Source organism: Convolutriloba macropyga, unplaced genomic scaffold (genome assembly GCF_964194025.1).
Source record: "Convolutriloba macropyga unplaced genomic scaffold, txConMacr16.3 SCAFFOLD_3819, whole genome shotgun sequence".
NCBI classification, from domain to species: Eukaryota; Metazoa; Xenacoelomorpha; order Acoela; family Convolutidae; genus Convolutriloba; species Convolutriloba macropyga.
In genome coordinates this window covers 10,001-24,593 of record NW_027451847.1, presented here as the reverse complement: position 1 = coordinate 24,593, position 14,593 = coordinate 10,001, and the positions used below count along the sequence as shown (strand labels likewise).

Sequence of the window (14,593 nt, the reverse complement as noted above, 5' to 3'; positions counted from 1 at the left end):
AAGATAAGCGATGAAAAGTTAGTTTTTTCACCGCAATTTTTATTAATAATTTTGCGGTAAAATGTGGTGAATGCGGTAAAATTATGTAAGTTCACCGCTAGAGTAAGCGGTGATCTTACAAATATTCACCACAATTCCACATTCGCCGCTTATCTTACAAATTTTTCCACATTCACCGCTTATCTTACATAATTTGGTGTTGAATGGCGTTGACACCTCGACCTGGTTCGGCATATATTACGGGCCACTGCAAATCACAAATTTTCACATCTAGGTTTATCAAATTTTACTTACCACATGAGAACCGATTGGATTGTCTTTTAAGCGCCTTAATCCCGATATCACTCGTTATTTCCTTTCATAATATAAGCAACTTTATCAATCTCATTTACATGGTAATAGATAGTAACGTTGCTGAAATCTAATTTGAATTCCTCTCGCTCTCTCTCTCTCTCAAGTATGAAGAATGCAAGTATGAAAACTTTCTCACTTACTAGCACGAGTAATTTTACTAGCGTCATTGGATCTAACTTGAACATAACCAGGTGCCTAACACCTGCACCACGAAAACAATAAAGAGCACCTTCTGGTGTTTTATTTGAGTACACAGGTCGAAGTGGCCAGACCGAAGTGACCCCTGATCAGACGAATTTCGAGCGCAGACATGTTCCCGGTGCGCTCGAATTACATGGTCTGGAAAAGGCTTCGAGCGCACTTTTGTCTGGAAAATGGTCTGGAACTTGCCTGATCAGAGGCCACTTTGTTCTGGGACGGTCTGATCAGAGGTCACTTTGGTCTGGGACGGTCTGATCAGAGGCAGTTTCAAGCGCACACAAGTCTGATCAGAGGCCGATTCGAGCGCACACTAGTCTGACCAGAGACCAATTCGAGCGACATTTTTTTCAAGTTTTTTTTTGTTTTCTTACTGACTTTTGTTGTCTCGGGTAAGAGACAACAATAAAACAGCATTCTGATCGGAACTTCATCTGAAAATCTGATGGGTTTGATCAGAACCAAGGGGTCCAGCTGATAACAACTGCCGGTGCCCTCAAGAAAAGATTTTGACTGAAAGTAGATCAAGACGTTTTTATGCAGAGCTGTCTAAGTTCATTTTTTCAGTTAAAAGCATAAAAAAATGGCATATCCAGTAATTTTTTGATCATTTTTTTCGATTTACTTTCATTAACAATACTTTCAGGATTGGTTTTTTGTTAGTTGAATATAAGATTGATAAAATGATATAAGAAATGAATATATTATAACGATATTGAGAGATTTTTTCATGTTTAAAATCACTCTCTGATCAGACTATTTCGAACGCACTTTAGTCTGGACAATGGTCTGGAACTCGTCTGGACAATGGTCTGGAACTTGTCTGATCAGAGGTCACTTCGGTCTGGAACTCGCCTGATCAGAGGCGGCTTCGAGCGCACTTCGAGCGCACAATGATCTTCGAGCGCATTCTTGTCTGATCAGAGGTCACTTCGGTCTGGGACGGTCTGATCAGAGGTCCCACTTGTCTGGGACGGTCTGATCAGAGGCGATTTCGAGCGCGACCTCAACCTGGGTAGCTTCTCACCTAATGACTCCCATGAATCATAATCTGATTGATGACCTCGCATCCAACCCAAAGTGTTGATACTAGCAGAACCACCGAGTACTCTTCCAAGGTAAGTGTTTGTTCTTTTGTTCCCCTTCAAAGCGGGCTGAGGAGTTGTCATTATAGGCCAACTAAATCTCTCATCACCCCAAGTGAGACCACAGTGCTGAGGCATCAGAATCTCCCATGAGGAATCCACGCCTCCTGCCTCTGTAAAAAGAACAGTTAAGAAGGATGAAATCCAATCATTGCTCACCCATGATTGCAGCTAGGTAGGCGGAATGAGATAATACCCGGATATACGGAACAGAAATAATAATTGTGATTTCTGCGTCATCGCAGCAATAATCCATCAGAATCCACTTCGTTATTCCTTAAATTTCAGGCACCGTTTTCCTCATAATGCAGAAAGTTTCTACATATGAGATAAACTCTTTAAAATTTATAACAACTTCAACTGACATTTTACTTGATTGTGAAACTCATGATTGATTCTGATAACTGAATCTGGTTATGGAATCAAGGAACAGCAGTTCATCTTGCGAAACGAGTCAGTTCATTAGCAAAAAAAACATCAACATTGCTGCCCATCGAACAACCGACCCACAAATTAGGTTTTTTTTTAAATATGGGTAGCGCCACGGCAACCATGAGATTGAGTGTCACTTGCATAAAATCATTATGCCAAATTGTTTTGTCTATGTGAAACTGCCTGCCAAACTTGTCCATTTTCTGTTTTTTACTTCCAGATGTAATCGTAAATCTACTATTCCAACTCATTTTGGCCAAAACCTTACGGCAAAACATCCAAGCATCAAATTCTAAAACATTGAAAGAAATTGACGAAAATAAAAACAACCTAATTTATCTCATTTTTTCAAGTCTCCGTAGGTGTTGCATTTTTTGTCTTTGATTAAAAATTCTGTATTTTCGCGAGAAGCTTTGCATTGATTTTTAACGGTAATTCCTCAGTAACTTTTCAGTTTTTCATATGAGTTCATTTAAGAATTAATTTTTTGGACTATGAATGCTAACTCTATTGAAACATGCTCTTCCAAATTTCCAGTTTGTCTTATCTTTTACATCTTATCTTATCTAATTATATTAAAAGTTGAGACTTCTGATTCGAACATTCGTTCGAATAAAAACTCATGATCAGACATTTTGATATTTGCTGTCATTTTATAGTCCGTACAAAAACATTTACCTCATAAAAACAGATCAATTGTGTTTTTGAACTTGGTTTTTAAAAAAGTATTACAGGTCAGCCATAGTTAAATTAAAACTTTTCGTATGATCATATACTCATCTCATTTTTATGATATTACTATGATCAACGTTTATCAGAATATCTACATCTGAAAACCTGAGATATCAATAAAATAACTCTCAGTATAAACAGGAAGTCTATAAAAACATCCAATGATACAGTTATCTATTCTCACTTGACAATTCTCTATTGAAGTGGGTTCATTATGGTTAATAGTTATTGTTTTGTAATTTCGAAATTAGACTTATAAATTCGACCACAGTTAAAATTTACCGAATATCTCAGTACCTCTGATTTTATAAAAATTAGTCTGAACATCAACAGCGTATTCTACTTTTATTTCGCTTATACAAACAACGCCTGGATTAATTTTCTCTGTAGTTTCTTACACTTCATTCTTATTCCAAACTTTGCGTTACAAAATTTTACTGCATGAGAAGCTTTAAAACTTTTTATGAAAGTCAAACTCGCCGTAGCAAATAAATTAGAATTGACTAAACGCGAAGAGCTTTAAGACTCAATTGACCATTACACCAACATAACTTAAACTTATATTCAAACAAGTTTAAATGACTTCTCTCTATAAATATAAAAAAATTAACGCAACATTTACTAAAACCTATGAAAGCTGTTTGAAGATCTCGAATTTAATAAAATTATATACTCATTGCTCATGCAAGTTATGCAACTAACTTCGGCTATAGCTACTCTATCTTTTTAAGTGAAATAGATAATTCTGTTGATTAGAATGCAGAAAAGATGTTAAATGAGAGGTAATATGATACAAAGGAAGATAAAAGATGAGATGATAGATACTTGATATTTCATATTCAAAGAGATGCCAAAATAAGCGTATGATGTTTTCTGAAAGACAAGATATCAAAACACCTATTATCTCATAACCTGAAGCCGTTGTTTCCTTATGTTTTGAGTTATCATTGAAGACTTTTTCTTATTGATATTGTTCAGAAAATAAGAGATAATTATCTCATCAATTCAAATAAACTAGTATATATGGTTGAAGTAACTGAAAAAAATGAGCTTCTTCATAAACTGAACAATATAAACTTTATTAAATTTGAGGCACAAAAATAAGAGAATAAAACGAACTAATATCATGTCATCTAATGTTTATAATGAATGTACTCTACTACTATGTGCAAATTACTGTTTTGTACTACTTTGTCTAATGTGTTCCCCGTGTTTTTGTTTTAAGCATTTTTGTGCGTTTTTGGGGCCCTCGCTGCCCCAAGCAGTAAAAAGCAATGCTTTTTCGGAATTTTTTGACCTGATCCAAAAGTTTTGAGCACAATTGTAAAAAAGGATTGCGTTTTTGGTCTGGAATATTATATTTATTTCTCATTCTATGCTCTTCTTATCACCTTTGTAATTTTTCTCTGAGGGCCCAGTTTCAAGTCCAAGACTATAAAAACTCTAAATGTTCCCTCCCTGACAGTAACGACCTCTGAGAAGCCTTACATGGAATTGAAGTGTTCAGATTGTTCCAGAGCAAAAACAAGCTTCTCAAAATTGTCAAGACTGTTGTCAAATTTGTTTGAAATTGGTTCCAAAAAATTCTCCGAGCTGTGGTTGAATTGAAATTACCACCTATTAGAAAATCGTGTCCTAGACACTAATTCTGAAAAAGACACTATTTATTCTAAACTTGATCCAAGACATCCAGTTGCTGGAAGAAGCATCATCTTTGAAAAATGTATTTCCTTGTCCATGTATATTTTGCGTAAACGATTTTTTCAGTCATCTTTTTGGTCGAGGCCATGAATGTACAGCTTTCGGTTTTTGTTTTTTATTGCAAATGCAGAACTTTTTAACTAGTAAATCTCTTGAAAAATGTATCAGCCTAAAACCTGAAAAGTCTTAAGTCTTTTCTGTGCACAAAAAACGTCTGATCAGACGCTGAGTGGATTTTTGTGAACCCGATTGCCATTTCTGATTAGACCATCGTGCCCTTGAGTGTCAATTCTTTTCATTTATTTGTGTTTTCTTTAGCATCTATCGTGTTTTTGAGTGCTACTCCAGTTCCATGCGAATCCTTATTAGACTATCACAGACCAAAATAACTCCTCGTCAGACAAGTTCCAGGCCATTGTCTAGAATTTTTTGCACAAAATTTTGTCCGCACTATAAGATATACGCACCTGAGGCGTAGGTGTGCGCTCGAAAATGGTCTCATCAGGGGTCACTGCCGTCTGAGACCTCGGCTTCTGGCCCTTTTTACGTATAATTGAGAACGCAATGGGTCATAATATTGAAATAATTGAATCCCGTTATAGAACAAATTTTTTCAACGCGAATCCTACCAATAAGGAGTGTTTTGTTCGTCCTGCTGAGTCTATTTGCCACCACACAACCAGAGCCACCTGCACCAACTATTATGTAATCATAACACTCCTCTGCACTGTTGACCAATGGCATCTCTAAACAGAAGACTAAATTTAACAATAGCTGAACTGAATAGAGTTTCAACAAACGTTCGCCACATCAATTAAATCCTAGTAACCATTACGAGCTGTTAGTAGGTTTCAAAGGTGCATCGTCTGAGCTGCAATCAATTTAAAAAGGTATTATTGCAATTTGACCAGGGCCAAAAATAGAACCTTTATTGATCTATGAACCAAATATGTTTCGGATCTGTTGTTGTTGTTCTATATCCTTGCTCGTATTTCGGGCAAACTCGCGAAAATGAATGAGGACAAAGTTTGATCATAATTGAAATTTTAGAAGCGTTGAGAATTACTTGCCAAATTTTGCCCGAGATATGAGCGAAGATATAGAAGAATAACGACAATAAATTGAAGGCGAATTGGTTCATTGATCAATGAAGGTGTAATTATCGCTATAAGGGCGTTGATCAATATCCAATGGCGCTTATAAAACTGATTACATCCCTTACCTGTTATCAATTTTCAGTTGGCAGCGACTCCTCAAAATCATGTATATAAAATACACTACACTCACTTGTTTTGCAGTCGCGAAAGTCCACCAAGAGAAAAGGGAAAGATATGCGTCACAGTGTTTTGTGAAGAAAGTAAATTTGGTTTCAGAAATCTTACTTTTGTCTACTTGAAGCAACTAATATCATAAATGTCACGGTAATCTGAGATTGAAAGACTGTTGAAAAGATTGTTATTTTGTTTAGAAAGAAAAACGCATATACAGTAAAATTAATTGTCGTGAAAAACTAGACGCGCGTATCAAATTTTTGTAGCTAGAAGAGACCGAGCTGCTTATAATTAATTGCAAATTTCATACATAATATTTTCAAGTTGTTATTTTTGACTCGTTTGACCTTTCATTTTGTTTGCGTGGCATAGCTACTCTGCTTTCTCTAGAGTCATGACTTCATCCATATTGTTTTCAACATATTCAGTTTCCAGTTTTTTTAATTCATCTTACTGTTGCAATTTCTACTCGCTCAATGAACCACTAAATTGTAGGAGTCGGAGAAAATTTATGCAGCTTTAAGGAAATATTGTATTTGTTTTTGTAAAAGTGAAAAGTCATGAACCTACATAAAATTTGACTTAAAGTTGCATCAGTACCTAACAATTAGTGAGCATCAGTGTTGATTCAGAACTTTTTCAGATAAATTTTGATTTTAAGTCTTGAGTCACATAAATTTCAGAAGGGACTCAGAAGTCATCCTAAATCTCTCTGAATCAGAGCAGAATTTAGAAAAAATTGTTCGATTTCATTCAAAAGACTTTAAGCTTAATTCTGAATTAAAAGAAAAGTCAGAAAATTTCGAAAACGAAAAAAGACTAAAATGTCTTGTTTTGTCACCTTTCGTTTCTAATCGTTTCAAACAGAACAATGCAGAACAAAAACTAGGTCTGAAAAAACTTGGATCAAATATGCAAAAAAAATGTTTATTTGCTTGTTTATTGAACACTTTTGAGCGATGAGGCCTTTTTTAGCCCAAGTAATCAGATTGATGATCAAAATTTCAAAAAATTAACCAAAAAAAAATCCACAAAAAGTTATTTATCGAAATTCATTTGATTTTGCATTCTCTTTTGTTTCACTTAATTTACTAATTCTTTTGAATATTTGGATCAATTGAGGCAACAAATTGTGGCAAAATTTTTATCCGTTTTTTATGTTAAATTTTTCAAACTAATAATTTTGTAATGCGCGATCGTCATCCATTGTCTCAGCAGCTGGAATTTTTTGGAGCAAACTGCAAAAAAAACACAACTTCAAAAGCAAAGGGCGTCCATACGTTAAGTATATTGTCAAAAAGACAAAAACGTACTTTGTTTTCTAGTATTTGCTCTGTTTTCATTTATGAGAATTCTTTTTGTAGAAAAGTACTTCTTAATGTTGCGAGTGAAAACAATACTTACATCTGAGAAATTTTCCACAGTTGTTTTTTGCAATCCTAGTGAAAAGAAGCCAGCTGAAGTTTTAAAAAACAATATCATGTGTAATTGAATTTCTTTTAACTCATCTTGCTAACGTTCTTTTTATCTAAAGATTCACAATGCAGTAAAAGATAACAGAAATGAAAAAGTAAAGGGAATGTTTACTAAACCGTCATCAGTTCTCTAAACAGCAGGTTTATTTTAAATTTTGCTGCAACTATGTCAAATATTAACAACTAGTTACAGAAACATTTTTTGTATTTTGTTTTTTAACAATTTGATTTTCATAAATTCGCATTGAATATAATCAGCTATTGTTTTTTTGGATATAATTAAGGAGACTTAACTGCTTAACCTAAATTTCTTATATCTTTGCCCGTATGAAATGCTCGTTTTCCGCGTTATGACTTGTTTAATAATTGCGATTTCTTTTATTTTAATTTTTCATTTTCAAGTCTCTAAGAGAGGAAGAGAGAGAGAGAGAGAGAGAGAGAGAAGACATAATTTTGTGGCAAGTTTTTCATGGGACAGCAAATGAGGGTAAGAGTTTGCACAAATTGGAGAGAGAGAAAGAGAGAGAGAGAGAGAGAGAGAAAGAGAGAGAGAGAGAGAGAGAGAGAGAGAGAGAGAGAGAGAAGACATAATTTTGTGGCAAGTTTTTCATGGGACAGCAAATGAGGGTAAGAGTTTGCACAAATTGGAGAGAGAGAAAGAGAGAGAGAGAGAGAGAGAGAGAGAGAGAGAGAGAAGACATAATTTTGTGGCAAGTTTTTCATGGGACAGCAAATGAGCAAATCGGTAAGAGTTTGCACAAATAGTAAAAACCTCTGATTCTGGAGGAATTCAATCCGAAAGTGAAAAAAAAGCGCTTCTCGTCATACTTGTTCTTCAACAAATTTGATAATATTTGTTGAGCAGTTTCATTAGAATTTGCTTGCCTATATGTGATTTCCTGAAGTTTTACTCAAACGTATGTATTTTTGAAGCAAATTTTAGGAATTAATCTTGTTATAGAAATTTCGTCTATCCTAATTGTACAAACTAACCTGTTCTGTAGCCAAGAAATTGCGAATAGTTGCAGGTCAAAGTCTGCGACACTAAGTTAAAATTGACAATTTTTTAAAAGTTACGTTAGTATTTTCAAAGGAAATCTCAAGACAGCAATGTCACTTTAATATATATTTTAAAGAAAAGATAATTTGTACGTAATTTTCTCAATCTGTCAGTAATTTTCAAGTGCAAAACTGCTGACTGACAAGAACATTGAATTTGTTTGTTTGGCTTTCACACAGCAAGCGAAAAGTAAAATTGGTCATAAATATTACATAAAGCTTTTTTATATTGTAGTCTTTGACTCAAACGATTTTTTGCTTTGTAATTTGATTGTACACTACCACTTGTACTGTTTTATTTTTATATCTGAACAATAGTATTCACACCTATCTCGTGCAATTCCTCTTTTGATCACGTTTTAAAAGCAAAGCATAGCTAGACGCCGTTTTGTTCAAAAAACAGGGAAACAATGAAGCAAGTGCTGGATGTTTTGTTTTGCGCTGTTTTATGGTTTAACTGAGTTCAGCTTGCTTTATTTGGAATCGGAATAAAAACATTTTGCCAGTTTTTATGGCGATTAATGGTTGGAATAACCGATGGTAGAAAAAAGAGTGCATTTAAAATTCCGAAGTGGTCTTGATTATGTATAAAATAAGCGCAACATTGCGCTTCGAGTTCAACAGAAAACTATGTCTGAAACTTAAGTACGAATGCTTAGCAGTTACCGAAGAATTCCCAGAATAAACACCATTTATATTTATCAAATCGTGTTTCTATTTATCAGTAATGCAGTAACAATTTGCCCACAATTTCTCCAGTAACAAAATCCTTAATTTAGCAGTGATGCAGTATCGTGTAACTCGATATTTGTAAAAAAAAAATTAACACCAACGTGGAGTAGTTTTTTTTTAAAATTATGTAATACTTTGTTCAAATACGCTTATTTGCTCAAATGTCAGCTCAAAATCCTTGCATGTTAATCCACGGGAGATCGGAGAAAAGCGCTGAAATTGTCTACGAATGGGCCGAAAACGGTTCTCCTGGCCATAGTGAAATTGCAACTCAGCACAGACTCAAGATATTAAGTTACAGTTTTTACTACGAATAGAAACTGCACGACGTCTCTTTTTACAATGAGAAGTGTCCGAAGAAAAAACCGCTAAGGCGATATATAAAAATTTCAGCCCAAAATTCATTAAAACTTTTTTCAATATCAGCCAACAGTTTCAGTCAGTCTGTACCCTATTCATAGTTCAAAAAACCTAAACTTGAACTAAACATACAAAAAGGAACATAGATTGCCTATTGCCACCTGCATTGGAAAAACTTTGGAAAAAAGAGATTTAAGCATTTCAATTATATTAAAACAAGTGTTGAAAAACAGCAGATCTTGGATTTTTCCTGAGTTTGGAGTGCCAATGAGTCCCCTCGGCTCTTCTAATGCCCCTGTGGACATTGGTCCGCACAGATTATTGTTTTTTTAGATATCCATATGCACACCCAAGTTGGGCATCAGTGCTCACCAACACAGGTACATGAGACTTGGTCCCACAGCCCGCATGGTGTCCCTCGACCCTCGCAAGTGACTTGGTGAAAGGCTGAAGTTTCACGTAAACATCAGTGTACCTGGTACCACGTCCAAGATGTACCCCGGATCCTACATGACGCACTTAATGTACGAACAAGCAAAAAATTCGAGCCTCCGACCTGATCCCATTGCAAGTAACCACTGCACAATGTATCTCACTCTCTTTAATTGGAAATCAACCTAAATGATACAACCAACTTGCACGCTGCATCAAATCGTCCCAAGACCACTTTCACAAGCGATGACATCACAAGTCTCCTTGAAGTATAACAGTCAACGTCACATGCAGTCGTTCTGTCATGCAGACAAACAGGTGTTGCCCAAAAGAACGTCCTTTTATTCAACGATAAAGACAAAAGAATGAAAAGCACACGTAATATACGCTTGAGAAATACCGAAACACGTGCATTGTTATAGAGTAAAAAGATAGTTAGAAGACCAATAGTATTGACCAATAAATAGAAAAAATTGCTCAAAATAGAGACGTAAGTGGACAACGAACAATGTTAATCATGAGAGTGAATCAGTTCGCATAAAACGCATATGCTACGAACAGAAAAGGTTCACATGCAATGTGACATGAGTGATGTTAGATAATTGCACCAGAGATAAATGCACAGTCAGTAGAGAGGAGTGAGGAAAAGGGGATGCAATCACTGAGCTTCCTCACACCCCTTATAGAGATAGAATTCCGCCCAATCTGCTCAAAACTAACATATGCACAAACTGCAATATGAGCATTGCTTTAGTAAGGATTGAGCTGCAAACAAAATTTAAATTTTTTGACAAGCGAAAAAAATAGAACAAATTCTGGAAAAGAAACTGCATTTTCATTACAAACTTTAACCAGAGAGCTGTTAAGATTTGAATGCAAATTGAAAATTATTCGACATTTAACTGATGGGGGGCATTTAACTTTTAGGGAGAGTAAATGCAAAGTGTTTCCAAACACTGCCCCTTCCTGGGACAACAGTTGGTAGCATATGAAATTGAAGAAAAAACTAAGACTCAAAATAAAATTGCCTATTTAATAATGAGACATCTATGAATCTGAGTGCATTGATGACAACTCAAATGAAGAAGTTACGAAATGGATGCAAGATAGTAAGGAAGGAGATGTTCTTCCGTTTTTAGCAGTTGGAGATGTTTGTTTAGGATTGAGACTACTGGCAACATTATCATTTGAGGAAAAGGAATCATGAGTATCGTAACACACGTCCGGCAGACTCCATCTATGCCGAGTCTGTTTCGTTTTGTTATAAAACTTTTTTTAATCTAAAATATTATAGTTTTCTTTTAATTTTTGTAAATCTTGGATAATTTTCAGTTGGAGGCATAAATTTTGCTCTTCTGCAACATTAAATAAATTATTTCTTTTGCAGACAAAGCTTCCGCCAAGTGGGTCTATGAATACACGGAAGAAAACCGTTGTCCATTTTTAATAGCAAATATATCCCCTTGGAAAATTTCCGCAAAAAAATAAAACCCAACGAAAAAATATTCTCAAGTTAATATTTAATTAGGGACCATGTGATTTAAATGAAAACCTGTGAAGCAGTTTTTCAAACACGCAGGGCTAAAAAACTTCACTTGATTCAACATTTTTCACCTTTTGCATTACGGATTCACGTTTTTGCTTTTTAAGTTCCGCACTTAAACGCCACTATTAGGATATTATTTTTCCAAACCACATTTTTGTTCTTGTTTATTTGTGCATCCTATGGGCTGTGATTGAGGGTCATTTTGGGAAAGTGCTTAAAGGGTTCTGCGTGCTATGGGCTATGGTACCTGACCACAGTCATTGTGCTGTCTCGTTTCTTTTATCTTTCCATTGAGCTTGACTATTCTATTGGCAGATAGACTAATTGGCTAATCTATCGGCCTGACTATTTTGTTGACTAATCTTCTGTAGGTTGAAAGAATATCTGCCGATAGGATATTTGCAAGCAATTGCATCAAAATTGTCCGTTTGAAAAAATGTCAACGCTTTGCTTTTTATTTTTTTATTTGTGTAAAGGTGTTGTAAGGTAACCCAGGTTGAGGTGCCATCCGGAAGTGACCTCTGATCAGACCGTGCCAGACGAAAGTATCCTCTGATTAGACTAAAGTACGCTCGAAACACCGTGTGCGCTCGAAGTGCGCTCGAAACTCTCTCTGATCAGACCTTTCCAGACGGAAAGGACCTCTGATCATGCCAAAATCAGACCATTGCCCAGACGATTGTCCGACCATGGCCCAGACCAAACCCAGACCATCGTTCAGACGATTGTGCGCTCATAATCACCTCTGACCAGACTCAGTTGCCCTCGAAATAGTCTGATCAGTGAGTGGTTTTCACTATGAACGAATTTTGTTATAATATATTCATTTCATAAAAACTGATGTATGCATTATTAAATTCATCTAAACAAAAGACCATTTTTAAAATTATTACTGCTAAAGAAAAGAAAACCTAACTGCTGAGAAAAAATTCCGTTACAGCATATTTCGATCTCAATGGATGAATTTAGACAGCTTTCCATATAAAACGACGTGTTCTACAGTTAATCAAAATTTCCTTTTAAATGGACAGGCATTTTCTATCATATCATCGCAGTCCGAAGTGACCTCTGATCATACGTTGGACTTGGTCTGATCAGAGGTCACTTCCGGAAGGCACATCAACCTGGGAATCCATTGAAATGGGATGATGATGCTGCACTTTTATACTGTCAAGTCGGGTTAATTTCCGTGAGAGTTCTTTTCCTTGGAGGCTTCTTTCCGGGGAAATTTTCCCTATCCAATGTTGGGTTTTTCCGTCGTTCTTTTTTCTAAAACAGTGACAAGTCGTTTCATGATGTTTTGAGGAGTTTTTGTTTCTGTAACCTTGTTTTACTTGTGCTAGGGCCAAGAGTAGGCCAGAGGCTTTCATTAAGTTTTCAAATGTAATAAAAAAAGATTTTTGCCGATCTGCAGCAAATGTTTTTTGACAAAATGCACTTTTTCCTTGACGTTTTAGTTACTTAGAAGTGCTAATGCCCACATAACTGGTCAATTTTTTTGCTCGAAATGTGAAAAAAAAAATACAGTTTTGTCTACTTTTGACTGAACTGATGTGTAAAATCACTAAAACTTTCTACTTTGAAACTATTTAAACTGAAAGCTTTGATTCGACCTAATTATTCAATAGAGTTTCATCTTATAGCTAAATTGAGTAATCTGAGTGTAACAGCGATTGCGTAGTTTTATTTAACTATTGGCTGATCTTTCAAGAGTTAAGCATTTCTATTACTCCTACCCCAAGGGGATTGCTTCAAAAACAGTTGCTCCAAATTTATTAAACTCACTTCTGTAATATCCATTACTTTTTTTCTAGTGTGAATTAGGTTAGCTCAGCAAAAAAATATAGGTACCTTGCTACCATCATAAAGGTGTTGTTGACGATAAGCCCCTAACTCCTAAATCCATGCGTGAAACTTTAGCCTAACTTGGCCAGAAGGGCATTGGCGAAATTAGATATACTAAATACCAGAGCATCCCTTGTTAAAATTTTGCCCAAAAAACATAAGAAATGATAGTTTTTGATCGGTATTTTTAGGGGAAAAACGGTACAAACCCTTATGTTTTTTCTGTTCGAAGTGATCGTTTTTCAGCTGTATATTAAGGAGAGGTCCTAAATAGTAGGAAATCACAATTTCTGACCGTTGTTTTTAGAACAAGTCTGTTTTTGAGCGTTGTTTATTTAGAAAACGACAGTTTTTTTTATCGTTTTGTAAACGCAAGAAATGAGAGTTTTTAACCGTTTTTTTAGGAGATTGTTAACCGTTGTTAACCGTTATTTATTTTAGAAAATGAACCGTTTTCAACTGTTATATTACTTAGAAATGACCGTTTTTAACCGTTAACTTTTAGGATATAACCGTTTTTGAACCGTTATTCCCCTAGTCATTTCCTAACACAAATTTTGCAAAAATTTGCAAATGATTTTGCAAAATTTTTATAATTAATGTATTAATTTTGCAAAAATTTGCAAAATTTTTTCAAAAGATTTGCAAAATTTAACTTTTTTTGCAAATTTTCCAAAACTCAAAATTAACTTTCAAATTTTGCAAAAACCAATATTAATTGAAAAACTTCCTTTCAGCTTCTTCCGTGAGATCTCAGTTGAAAAAAGATCGAATTTAATTTTGAATTATTATACTAAACGAAATGAACCAATTAAGGAATTGCACGTCAATAACTGCACTAAATGGAAAAAATGTTCCGCCACACAAATCAGAAAATAATATTTGAAAAATTCCACCCACCCACCCATCTATCTTTTTGAGAAACCTTTGAATCGAAACATTTGAACGAAACATTTTATAATAAGACTTTTTTAAAAAGATATTATATAAAAGAGATTATAAAAAGGAACAGGAAATCTTTAAAAAGGAACACTTTAAAAACATCTTTAAGAACACTTTAGGGACATCATTAAAAATGAAAGATCAAAACTTCACTATACGTAATTATTTTTATTTTTAATAAACGAAAACAGAGCTGCTTTTGGTATTTATTACTAATGTTTTATATATATACATATATACATATATATATATATATATATATATATATATATATATATATATTACATGTATTATATACTGCTTGTATATATATATATATACTTCACTATATATATATATATATATATATATATATATGTATAAATATAT

At 34.6% G+C, this 14,593-nt stretch overlaps 1 protein-coding gene across 1 annotated transcript in view; it reads right to left on the bottom strand.

Moving 5' to 3' along the window:
- Positions 1 to 1,579: 1,579 nt before the first annotated feature.
- LOC142356993 (oxygen-dependent choline dehydrogenase-like) overlaps positions 1,580 to 14,593 on the bottom strand; it is a gene marked incomplete at its 3' end in the record, with an annotated part of 14,996 nt that continues 1,982 nt past the window's right edge. The window contains exons 2-4 of the mRNA XM_075408723.1: positions 10,095 to 10,125; positions 5,192 to 5,308; positions 1,580 to 1,810 (exon numbers count right to left, since the gene is read on the bottom strand). Coding sequence (XP_075264838.1) covers positions 1,580 to 1,810; positions 5,192 to 5,308; positions 10,095 to 10,125 — 379 coding nt within the window. The remainder of the gene's footprint in view (positions 1,811 to 5,191; positions 5,309 to 10,094; positions 10,126 to 14,593) is intronic.